General features: G+C 35.5%; 1 protein-coding gene across 1 annotated transcript; it reads left to right on the top strand.

Moving 5' to 3' along the window:
• The first annotated feature begins 9,064 nt into the window (after nucleotides 1-9,064).
• On the top strand, nucleotides 9,065-12,616 carry LOC125213837. The gene is made up of 7 exons (XM_048114587.1): nucleotides 9,065-9,529; nucleotides 10,285-10,425; nucleotides 10,518-10,883; nucleotides 11,243-11,485; nucleotides 11,645-11,737; nucleotides 11,916-12,116; nucleotides 12,200-12,616. The coding sequence occupies exons 1-7, from the start codon at nucleotides 9,209-9,211 to the stop codon at nucleotides 12,410-12,412; spliced, it is 1,578 nt and encodes a 525-aa protein (XP_047970544.1). The 5' UTR covers nucleotides 9,065-9,208; the 3' UTR covers nucleotides 12,413-12,616.
• The last annotated feature ends 364 nt before the right edge of the window (nucleotides 12,617-12,980 follow it).

The raw sequence follows: 12,980 nt of genomic DNA, 5'->3' as shown, positions 1-12,980 counted from the left end.
CAACCCTCTTTTCTAGATTCATCGATATTGAATCAACCGAACGCACTTCTAACACCTGTTCTACTTTTGGGAGCCCTTGGGTTATATCACCAGATCTCGATTTTTCATATATAAATGTAATTAAAGTATCTCCTTCGTACAGGATTTCCCCATAATGGCCATGAACAGTTGCTCCTGGAGTAGCCAAATAAGGCTTAGCTGATCGTATTACTACAGAGTCAACTTGAACAAGTATAACTTGACCCGATTTTAATTTTAGGTGTGGTGCGTTTTTGGCTAGATATATTTTTTCACAAATAAACTGTCCAAGATTCATTATTGTAGATTTTTCTTGACAATAATTGGGGTGGATAAAATACCAATTCAAATTGAAAATAATGTTACTGCACGGACGGGGGTTATAAATTTTTTCATTTTCATCGATTAAATAATATTGAAATTTAATTACTTGAAAAGTCTGTTTTAAATTGTCAAGTTGCAAATAGTTATTTACCAAGATCTGATTATGAATCATTAAATGGTAAAATGAATAAACATTCGCAATTCTAAGGGCTGTTCCTAAAGGCTTCGACAAATTCTTAATTGGAATTACAGGATCTTTTGTAATTTGAATTGATTCTTTTATCGCATTATGATTGTGATATTTTACATCGTTGAATGGACCCATTCGAAAACAATTAGATGATGACAAAACTATCAACGATTGGAATCCCATATTTCTATTCAACAACGTATGAATAGTTCTTTTATTTTGATTAAGAGGTTGTTGAATTCTTATTTTGGAATAAATGGAAGAAAACGGATTTATATTGGTGCAATCTGAGCCATTAGTGGGGAGAAATCCTGAGCCCGATCGGTCATTCCTTTTTCCGCTATATGAAATAGTGGATTTCAGCAAATCGATTCTTAGGAAATGTCGAATCAAACCATTTGCCCTTATTTCAACAAAAGAAGCACGAGCTTCTTGACTAGAAGAACTTTTTTTGTCTTGGTCCCAATTCAATACTAAACAAGTCCGAACTAATTGAATATTTGTATCAGAAATTCCTCGAATTGGTTTACCATTCCCATAAAGGATATAATTGACAACTCGAAGTTCCACATTATCCCTTTCCTGCAACAGATCCGGAGGGAAAAGCGTTCCTAAAGTTATACCGTCCGTTATTTCATAGGTGACGACAGGAAAGGTAGGGAGCTAAAGAGATAATAACGTAAGAGAGTAAAGTAAGAGATAAGAAATGTGTTGACTTTTGTTAGTAAGAGAAATGACTGTACTATTATGGAACGTACCAAGACAAAATGACTCCACGACTATTGAACACATGGAGTTGTATTTATTGAGTAAAATGAATATAATAAAGTACGAGAGAGGAAAAAGATGGAGAGATAAAGAAATAATAAAGTAAAGAAGAGAGAATAAAGTAAGAGAGAGAATAAATTAAAAGAGACGAAGGTATTATTTTTTACTAAAAAAGAAAATCAATCACTTATGATGGAACAATCCAAAATGAAAAGTTGATCACTTATAACGGAATGGATGGATTATAACGTTTCAGATTTTCTTTTTAGTAGCTTTCCTACTACTCTATATCAATAATTATATTTTTCAAATAAATTACTCTATCCTTCATAACTAAGTTGGGTCATATATATTTCTTTTTGGAACGTTCCAACAAAGTTGAGCCATTTCCCTTTTCAACAAAAAATAAAATATCTAATCACTTACACCACCTACTTTACTCTTTTTTATCTCTCCTTCTTTTTCCTCTTTCATCATTATTATGTCAAAAATAATCTATTTTATTTTTTGGAAAATAAAATAAGAGATTTTATAGTATTCAATCACTCGAAAGGTGATTTGTAGTATACAAAACTTTAACAATGCCAATCAAGGGGAGAGTTATATTGCTAACTCATAACTTAATTGTTAACTACAACTAAATAATAGCCATTAGATATTCAAGGGCTTAGATCATCAATTCCTAAATGTCAATACGATCAAGAAAAAACGTCAATAAGGCCGTAGGATTAATTCCAAAAAATATCAATAGGGGTATTATTGTCAATTAACTACATGTTTAGTTATAACTAACTTTTAAAAGAAATCCCAAAACTTTAAATTCATATAACATGTATCAAATTAAAGATAATTTCATAAGGATTCCAACGATATCCAACATGCATATGTTCCAAAGTCAAAATTTGAAAAAAAATCGAAAATTTTTAATGTTTTCGTGCAGCAGAAATGTCAACATACTATATAAAATATGTCAATACAATACATGTAGAATGTCAATATAAGCAATGGGTTAACATTCTCAAAGCATTGTGTTGACATTCTCAAAGCATTGTGTTGATATTTTCGAAATACTATATTTACATTTTCATCCAAAACCCTAATTTGGAGTTTTTCTTTATCTTTTTTTATTTTATTAATAAAAACGAAAATTACACGTGACAAATTGTAGACCACACGTTTTCTAAAATCCTATAGCCTTAAATTAGTTGTAGTTAGCAATTAAATGATGAGTTAGCAATTGATCACTCCCCTGCCAATCAATGTGTGGAAGTTCTTCATTTACGGTTATCGGTTCGGTTCCGGTTTTAAGTTTTGCTAAAAGTCGGTTATCGGTTATAACCGGCCGGTTATCGGTTATAACCGATAACCATCGTTTATAACCGGTAACCAAATTAAATTCAATTTTAATTTCAATTATATGTTTATTTAATACTAGAACAAATTATAATTTACTTCAAACTTTGTCACAATGGAAGAAATTGTAATTTATATCTAAATTTTGTCTAAATCAATGTCAACAAAATCCATTTTAATTTGTGTCACTATCAATTAGAGTATTATACTTATAAATTTATATCTCAAAGTCAATAAAGTTCTTAAGAATTACTATTTTAAATATAGAATAACCCTTCACTTATTATTGGAGACAAGTTTTTAAAGTATAGAATATAGATCATGTAAAGTTTAAGTCTTTTAAAGTGCCTAAATAATTTATATATTACTTTTAAATAGGAGTATAATAATAATAATAATAATAATAATAATAATAATAATAATAATAATAATAATAATAATAATAATAATAATAAAAGTAGATGAAAAGTTAAAAGTTAAAACCATAAATAATTTTAAATTCAATTATATTTTTAATTAATAATAACAGAAATTGTAATTTACTTTTAAACTTTGTCACAATAGAAGAATCTGTAATTTACTTCCAAATTTTGTCAAAGTCTCATATTGCATATTTGCAATGTCAAAAAAATCTATTTTAATTTGTTACCTATTAGTTATTTATACTTATAAAGTTATAATATATCAAATTCAATAAAGTTTCTAAATATATTTTTAAAAATAAGATCTCTCAAAGTTAACAAGTGCTTAAGCAATACTACTATTTTAAAAATAAGATAACCTTTCACTTATTATTAGAGAAAAGTTTTCAAATTTTAGATCATTTAAAGTTTAAGTCTATTAAAGAGCCTAAAAAATATATCATACATGTATTGCTTGTAAATAATAATAATAATAATAATAATAATAATAATAATAATAATAATAATAATCTGTAATTTACTTCTAAATTTTGTCAAAGTCTCATATTGCAAATTTGCAATGTCAAAAAAGTCTATTTTAATTTGAATTAATTTTTTATGGTGTAGGATAAAATTGAATGATTATGACTAAAATGCAAAAAAATATGATAACAAATTTGACGTTTTCGGTTTTACAATCATGCAGAAATGCGTAGAATTGAGAATACACAAAATCAATTAACAATCTTTGTGAGAAAATTTCAGAATTTTATATATTATAGATTGAATCATTGAATTGAATGATTGATCATTGAAGGATGGCCGTGAAATAGTTAATTCAACTTTCGGTGATAAACTAATAGTGTGATTAGGTGTAGGTTGAGTTATCTATCACAACCTTAATCATGCAAAATAAACATTTGAATAAGTTAAATCAATTCGGTTAGTTCGGTTATAACCGAGAACCGACCGGTTCTAACCGAGTCGGTTAATTAAGTAACCGAACCGATCTTCGGTTCGGTTCCGGTTAGTTTTTTGAAGGCATTTTGTTATTAACCGAACCGACCGAATAACCAGCCCTAGTCTCTCTCCATCACTCGACACCTTGGACAATATCCGAGCTTTAGATCGGATACATAGGTACAAACAAATGCTTGCAATATGGTTTAACTTTATGTTTTTTGGCGACTCTGTTAGTCTAAACGAGTGGAACTGTTAGAGTTTGTATACTAGAAATCACGTTTCGAGTGATTGAATACTGTAGAACTCTTATTTTATTTTTTAAGGAATAAAACAGATTATTTTTGTCATAATGTTGTTATGTTTTACATTTAATGGATGTTAATTGCATGTTTAAATGTATAAGTTTACTTACCAAAGTCTAAGTCTTTGTTTTAGTAGACCGGTTGTGGGCGGCGTCCACTTTAAGGTAATACGGTCAGTCCTAAACAAAGAAAAAGAAGAATTTCACAACCTAGATGGAATTAGACTATCCATCATGAAAGGTTGCAATGTCAGTCCGCATATTTCTAAGCCTTACTGAAATAAGATGACATTGGTATGGTATAGCACTGAACGGATCTAACAAAGCAAGACTTGTCCTTGGGCTATCTACTGAAAGGCGAGGTCGTGATAAATATTTGTTTCTTAATCAATGTAGGTTAGCATTGAGCATACGGTATTGATTATGCATTACTTTGACTTATCAAATGGTGCGGGTTTTTCGTAACCCAATAATCCTGATATATTGGGTAGTGGTGATTAATATCTAGCGGTGCTAGGATTGCTATTATGTTGAATCGTGCGCGAGGTGAGTCTCGTTTGATAATGTCCTCAAGAGGAGCGCGAAACAAGGTTTTATTATTCGAAACCTAGCTAGTTGGAGTTTGATCACCCTATGGATAATAAATAAGCGTTTCATGCTAAGTCCACTCTTGGAATAAATAAGAAATTAATTAATTAAGTCCATAGCAGACATTAATTAATTAATGGGAATTTTTATCTTAAGCGCGGGAAATAAAAGTTAAAACGAAAACCCGGCTTACTTATAATTTCGGATTTGGATGAGGAGAGTTCAATATTACTTCTGTAGTGGCTGCTCGTAATATTCCAATTAAAGCTTATATTAAATTGTGGGTTCAATTTAATTAGTAAAAAGTAAATTGGATGAGCTCATATCCAAAACCTTCCATAGATCCCTGTCTGGGCCCAAAAGGAACTTAATATAAATAGGAGAATAAAGGAGACAGAAAAATAACACAACTCATTTTTTTTCTCTCAAAATTTTCGTCCCCCCCCCCCCCCCCCCCCACCCCCCCAATAGGAGTTGCGCGATTTTTCCTTCTCCTCCGTGGAGTAGAATTTCTGTCTTCTTTATTTAAGTCCTAATATTCCGGTGAGATCAGCCCACACTGATATTGGAGTACAGTTCGGGAACCAGAGAGAAGATCCATGGTTTAGTATTCAATGCATTACGTGGAGAAGCTGCTAGCCATCATCAATCATTTGGAGAATTAATTAGGTATTATTTCTGCTCCGTAGAAAAATATGTTTTAGGTTTCAATATTCTTAAAGCATGATTAATTCAAGTTATGAGCATGATACATGTGAAAATTACGCGAATAGATTTTGTCTAAATAATCTGCTAAATAGATCTGATTATTATGTGATTTATTTGCTTGATTAATAATTATTAAATTATGATAATCCCACGTAAAAACCGCTTCCGCTGCCAGTTCCTTCATGAACCTGTTTCCTGGACTTTTAGGTCTAACATGAAGGACCAATGTGTGATCTCTTGTGGTATGATCCAGATGATCGTTGCCGTTGGGCCGTGGGGCTGGCTACACCATGATAGGCTCAGATTTTGCACTGTTTTAAGGCCATTATTTGATTTGTTTTGAGTGTCAAAGTTGGATTACATGTCATTTATTTTCATATTTTATTTATTTTGGTATTTTGACGTGTTTTGTGTGAAATGTGCAAAATAGAGCCTAAAAAGATAGCAAAAAGTCGAAGATGGAAATTTAGAGTATTTAAGCCAGTCAGCGGTCCGCTACATCTCAGCCAGTGACTGTTGGCCGCCATCGACCACTATCCATGTAGCAGTCCACTTCAAAAAATTAGAGCTAAAAAGACGAACATGCGCAGCAACTGCTGGATTGTGCGCAACGACCGCTCAGTTAGATTAGTAGCTATGGAATGATTGCTAGTGACCGCTGAAACAAATGCAACGACCGTTGATCAAGAGACAGAAGCTACAGAATGATTTGCAACGACCACTGAACAGTGGCCCATTGGAAAAACGCGGCGCACAAAATTTGCTCTATTTTCTCTCCAAGACTTACCATACCAGAAGAAGGATTTACCATATCAAAGGAATTTGACCCTGGAGCTATAAATACCCCCTTAAACTTCATCAAATAACCTTTTTCCAATTATTTTCCACAGCATAATATTTGAGAGTTCTTTCCACAGTTCATCAAGATCCAAGGCATTTGAAGTGCGGTTTCAAGACTACAAGATTCAACCTATGGGTTCTATTGCTTTTGTTTTAATGTTTTCTATGGTTTCCCTACAAACTATGCGTTTAGCTTATTCCATCATGTGTAACTAAACTCATAGAATTCTAGGGATGTGTTAATAACGACTTTGGTGTTTATACAGTTCCTATGTATTTAATATCCGTTTTGTTCATTACTTTGCTTCTATTCTAAGTGTTGGATAATTGCTTCATGTTTGAGTGACACATTATGATGATCTATTGACTTGGAACATAATCATGAGAAGAGGTTTGCGAGTTAGAAGAGCTTAGTTGATGCTACAATTAGCTTCCCCAAAACTGCATTGTTAATTGAGAGCGAGAATATTATGAGTCTTAGAAGCTTTTAGGAGTTACAAATCTAGGATTGACGCCCCTTGTGTCTGTAATCTACTTTGTGCTCCATGGACAATATTTACATGCCTCGTTCTAGTGAAGGATGAACTGTGCTAGGGTGTTGTAGTTGGAACTTGTATAACCATAACTGTAAAAGCACATCCTTGGAATTCCCTTATCTCATTTGGTCTATCTCTGTGTTTTATTTGCAATTGTTTACTTGATTTCATTGTTTTTACAATTTTAATTTCAAAAACCCAATAACCTTTGTTTCTCCAAATTGTAGAAAAAACTTAGTAAAAGATAGATAGTCTGTGATTGTCTTCCCTGTGTTCGATATCCGGTACTGACCTTTAGCTATACTATATATACTCTGTATACTTGCAGGTTTATTTAGCGCTAATAAAAAGTACATCAAGTTTTTGGCGCTATTGTCAGGGATAACTTTCACTTCTGTGACTGATATCTTTAAACGAACTATTTTACTACTTTGGATTTTATTTTTGTTTTTAATTTGAGTTTTAATTTGTTTCCTACAGGTCGTGCATGCGAATGCGTTTTGGGTAGAATATCTTGGAACCGATCGATCTAGATATTGAAAAGACTCGTAATAGAATTAAAAGTGACCAATGCAAGATGGGAGACAACACCCGAGAAGAAGTTGAAGCATTGCGACGACTGGTTCAACAACTGATAGATGAAAAGGCCACAAAAAATGCGGCTACGGATGAGCAGGACGGGAGGAACAGGGAGATAGTACTTGTGATGCATATGTTCAATCGTGGGAATGCAGTGACCTTTCCCAAGGGTCCTCATGTTGATGCAAACAACTTCGAGCTGCAGATGCCCTTATACAAAGGGTGGAACAATGTCCGTTTGCAGGAAGAGCCAGCGAGTACGCAAACCGCCATCTTACAAAGTTTGTGACTCAAGCTGAATGGCGTCGCCGATGACGCCACAAGGGTAAGACTCTTTCCATTCTCATTAATTGATTCCGCTAAAGAGTGATTTGAGTTCGTGCTTGTAGAGCAAGTCTCGACATGGAAGGATATAATGGCGGTCTTCTCGTATAAATACTATCCGCCGGGAGGCCATCGTAAAGCGCAAGAGTGAAAATATTCCAATTCGTGCAAGGACATGACAAACCTTTTTATGAAGTTATCGCACGTTTCAAGGGTCTCCTCCTCAAATGCCCCAACCACGGTTTCTCTGTGGACCATCAGGCATTTTTTATAATGGATTTACTGAAAAGATTGTTGCTATGTTGGATTCAGGAGCTAATGGAGGATTCCCACAAAAGAGTGGACCAGACGCCATGGCGGTCATCGAAGAGTTTGCTGCAAATATCATGGGGTGGTCAAATGAGAGACACAAGTCTAGGAGAGTAGCTGCTATTGATGAAGCCAAGGAAAGCTCCTTTGTTAAGGAGTTGATAGAACTGAGAGCCAGGGTTGACAAGATGGACACATCAAAGAGGGAAAAGTCGGTTCCACCGAAATCCATAATTGCTCTTACCCAGAATGACGTTCCTCCTTCTACTGAGGATCGGGTACGGGATACCGTCACTGGTATCGGATAATCCCCGTATGTTGCGGGGCGAGTATTGGAACAATAAATTTGACAGAAATTGGGTACGGGTATCCGGGGGTAACCCGACTTTATAAAATTTATGACAAATTAATTGGTACTCCCTCCGTCCCACTTTAGGAGTCTCGATTTATCATTTTTGGATGTCTCACTTTAGGAGTCACGGTTGGAATATTCCATAAATGATATTAGGCTCACATTCCACTAACTTTTTCCCATTAACATTTTATTATAAAACTAATATTAAAAAGTAAGTTCCACATTCTACTATCTTTTTTCACCAACTTTTCTTTACATTTCTTTAAACTCGTACCGAATTCAATCAAAACTTCTAAAATGGAACTCCTAAAATGGGACGGATGGAGTAAATGCTACGGGGAAGGATTCAAATGTTATTTATTGTACTCATCAATCATTACAGCTTGTCTCCTAAAAAATATATAAGCATATTAATCGAATAAATTTAATCTTGTCCAGAATTTTAGGGTCAATTTATATTTTTCAGAAATGGATAATACTTACAAAATTAGAATGGGAAATTGTTGAGTTGACAATTTGTGAGTGGACACCTGTACATCGTTTCGTCTTCCATTTCAGTAGGCAAATCAGAGAGAGGCCTTGAGTTGATAAAATCAAACCCCCAACCGCCAAATTCCGGCTGAATTGGGTTCAATCCGATCATCACAAGGCATGTCTTCTCATGAGAGAGCGGTGCGGTGGCTATTGTCCTTTATTCTCGTCGGGTTAGGGTTTCGGATTCAATTCGGGACCGCACTGAAGGTCCCTGTTCGATTCACTGACGTGCTCCCCGTGCTGCCGCGTCAGGTCTCCTGGCCTGTGCTCAACAACATCCACAGCGCCGTCGACTTGCTTCCGCAGTATATCGGCTCCTTGGCGCCCGAAAACGGCACGATTAACTGGAACGGCTCCTGTTTCTTCGACAATCAAGCCAGGATCGAGCTCACCGGCACCGGCGATAGGGGAATTGGCGGCGGCGTCATCCACCTCTCGGTCCGTGATTGCTCACATACATATTTTGGTTGCTGTTATTATGTGTATTGAACGTTTACCTACACTTTGCATATTGTCTTTACCCTGCTTATTGATTTTCAAAAACATAAATTTGCTGGATATTTGATTCTGTTAGATGATAGATTTTCATATTAAGTAATAGTAGTAATCCCTTCGTTCCCTCATAGTTGAGCTGAAGCTTTTCAGCATTAAGTTTAAGAAATTGATATTTAGTATGTTAAGTACATAGATAAAAAAGTTATACAGAGGACAAAATAGAGAGAATAGAGTAGAAAGTGAGCATAGTGAAGAGAATAAAGTAAGTGTGAAAAAAAGTGTTTATTAATAGTACTCCCTCCACCCTAACTTATTGAGGCATTTCTTTATGGCACATGTTTTAAGAAAGTGGAGAGAATAAAGTAAGATAGATAAAAAGTAGAGGGGAAAAAAGTAAGAGAGAAAGTACCAAAAAATGAAATGACTCACTTAGCTTGGGACATCCAAAAAGCAATGTGAATCACTTAACAAGGGACAAAGGGAGTACTATATACGGAAATGACTCAACTACGAGGAACTTCCCAAAATGGAATTATGACTCGACTATGAGGGAACGGAGGGAGTAATAGCTTCACACTATGTGCATCACACTTTATTGTTTTTCATGTGCTGATTATAGTCTTATTCTTGTAATTGTGTTTGTGCTTATTCTTATCCATTGGAGTGAAATGTTAAACTGAACGCCACCAATCTTTCAGACTGCCGCTGCCCATAGCTGGTCGTGCATGGATTTGTATGTATTTGCAACTCCTTATAGGGTCACTTGGGATTACTATTTCTCTGCCCGAGACCACACACTGGATATCGAATCATGGGAGGAACCCGCCGAAATAGAATATGTGAGCACATGCTTATATATGTCTACTTCTGTACTTCATAATGGTTGATTTCTTTATAAGGAACAAGTTGACAATTTGAGCATCCTGAGCAGGTAAAGCAGCATGGGATCTCTGTTTTTCTTATGCCATCCGGAATGCTTGGGACTTTCCTTTCGTTGGTTGATATCCTGCCGCTATTTTCAAACACTGGATGGGGTCAGAGTGCTAATCTAGCTTTCCTGGAAAAACACATGGGTGCATCATTTGAAAAACGCCATCAACCATGGCGTACTACCATCAAGCCAATAGATGTGCATTCTGGTGACTTCTTAGCTGTTTCAAAGATCCGTGGACGCTGGGGTGGATTTGAGACACTGGAAAAGTGGGTCACTGGTGCATTTGCTGGACATACAGCTGTATGCTTGAAGGACGAAATGGGTAATCTTTGGGTTGGTGAATCCGGACATGAAAATGAAAAGGTATGTGTCTAATATATCCTTGTGGATTCTATTTTCTCTTGCGTATGGTTCTTGTTTTATGATGCTCATGAAGACGAATTTAGACTAGGCAGACCTGTTTCCTTTTCAACCCTCGACTGTCAGATTATTCTTGAAAGTATTTAAACTTTATGTGTCATGTTCTCTGATTGAGTACTAATTCAATGGGAATTGACTTCTGGTTTTGACCTTGTGGATCAAGCAAGTGAGAATTTTCTGTATTTTACTTTTGTTTGGTAAGAGCTTGGGATATTGCTTGGAGCAAGGTTCCTGCTGAGAAATCCTACGAAGCTGTAAAATCATAGAATTGGCATATTGATGTGGTAAGCTGACTTGTCCAGGGTGAAGAAATTATTGCTGTAATTCCTTGGGATGAATGGTGGAATATGGCACTCAAGGATAGTTCTAATCCACAAATTGCGCTGTTACCCCTACATCCCGAAGTACGTGCTAAGTTTAACAACACTGCAGCCTGGGAGTATGCTCGGCAGATGTCAGGCAAGCCATATGGTTATCACAACATGATCTTTAGTTGGATTGACACTGTAGCTGATAATTACCCTCCACCACTAGATGCTCACTTGGTATGTATCTCTGTTTGGACTAAGATGGGCAGAGCTTTATTCTCACCCATGAATTTTATGACATACAATTACTCTACGCTGTTTAGTTCATGCATGCCCTAAGTTTAAATCAATAGTTTGTACATAAGATGGATTGACTGAGCACAAGATTATCTACAGGTCATTTCTGTCATGTCTATGTGGACTAGAATGCAGCCAGCATATGCTGCAAACATGTGGAATGAAGCTCTTAACATGCGGCTTGGGACAAAGGTGAAGTATTTTGTCATTATTGCAGAATTAGTGGGGTCTTGAGGGATAAAATTGAGTTCATAGACTATAATTAAACTACAATTGTATTGTTTTTACCGTTGTTAAGAAAATGGGCTGCATCCTGATTTAGCTACATGTGGTGGATTCCTCTCGATATTGATTGTTTATTTCCCTGTAGGATCTTGGCCTGCATGAAATTCTAGCTGAGACAGAAAAGCGAGGCATAACTTTCGATCAGTTACTAACTATCCCAGAACAGGATGAATGGGTTTACAGTGATGGTAAGTCTACAACGTGTGTGGCCTTTATTCTGGCTATGTATAAAGCGGCTGGAGTATTTGGTCCAGTATCCAATTCCATCCAAGTAACCGAGTTCACAGTGAGTATCTATACTTTGGACCTCACAGATGATTGATTCACGCACCGTTGTCTGCTTACATTGGCTTGTTTTGGTGGTGTCAGATCAGAGATGCTTACATGCTCAAAATATTTGAGAACAACGCAACAAGATTTCCACATTGGTGTAACAATGAAGTGGACCAGCTGCCGTTCTGCCAGATCTTGGGTGAGTATAAAATGGAGCTTCCACTCTACAACACTCTGGAGGCATATGCCCAGATGAACGAGCGCTGCCCGTCTCTACCCCCAACTTATGAGAGGCCTCTTCAGTGTTGAATACCATTGATTTTATGCAAGAATATTCATCCTCCGCAACTCCAGGCTTGTAATGTGTAGTATCATCTTGGCTTAAAAACACATTGTGCTTTCAATTTTCGTTTATCAAAGTGTAGATATTGGCGGGGAATGCTCAATGAAGAGTCTCCCTATTAGGAGTATTACACTCTGATAACAATTTTATGCATGCAGATTAATTCTATAGATCTAGAACACATTTAATAGCATGTAAATTAATTGAATCCTAAACGTGCAGCTATGAATTCAAAATTCAGAGATTAGTTTTGGATCTCCGAGCTAAGTCAAGATGATGATATGTTACACTCCCTTGATTTCTATGTGTAGTGTCTTTAGATTTTACGTATGATCTTTTCCATAATACAAATTTAAAATACTTCAGTGAGAGAAGAGAAAGCTTCTAACTATAGTAAGAAAATTTCCTACTACCACTGTGTAGGAGTGAGGGTCGAAAATTCCATTCTAGTGGAAAGTTAATTGTGCTTAGAATACATCTGTTGTCTTACTTCTCTTCAATTTATTTGCAAGTTAATTGTGCGGAGAATACAAC

The sequence above is a fragment of the Salvia hispanica genome, chromosome 3, assembly GCF_023119035.1.
Source record: "Salvia hispanica cultivar TCC Black 2014 chromosome 3, UniMelb_Shisp_WGS_1.0, whole genome shotgun sequence".
In the NCBI taxonomy this organism is placed as follows: Eukaryota; Viridiplantae; Streptophyta; class Magnoliopsida; order Lamiales; family Lamiaceae; genus Salvia; species Salvia hispanica.
Note: the sequence above shows the minus strand (reverse complement) of the source record. Positions and strands in the feature narration are given on the sequence as shown.

What these genes read in the sequence shown, in the direction of transcription:
- LOC125213837 (XM_048114587.1), top strand. Translation starts at nt 9,209, where the DNA reads ATGTCTTCTCATGAGAGAGCGGTGCGGTGGCTATTGTCCTTTATTCTC. An exon ending in CCGGACATGAAAATGAAAAG is followed by an intron (nt 10,884 to 11,242) that starts GTATGTGTCTAA and finishes TGACTTGTCCAG; the next exon opens with GGTGAAGAAATTATTGCTGT. An exon ending in TCCAAGTAACCGAGTTCACA is followed by an intron (nt 12,117 to 12,199) that starts GTGAGTATCTAT and finishes TGGTGGTGTCAG; the next exon opens with ATCAGAGATGCTTACATGCT.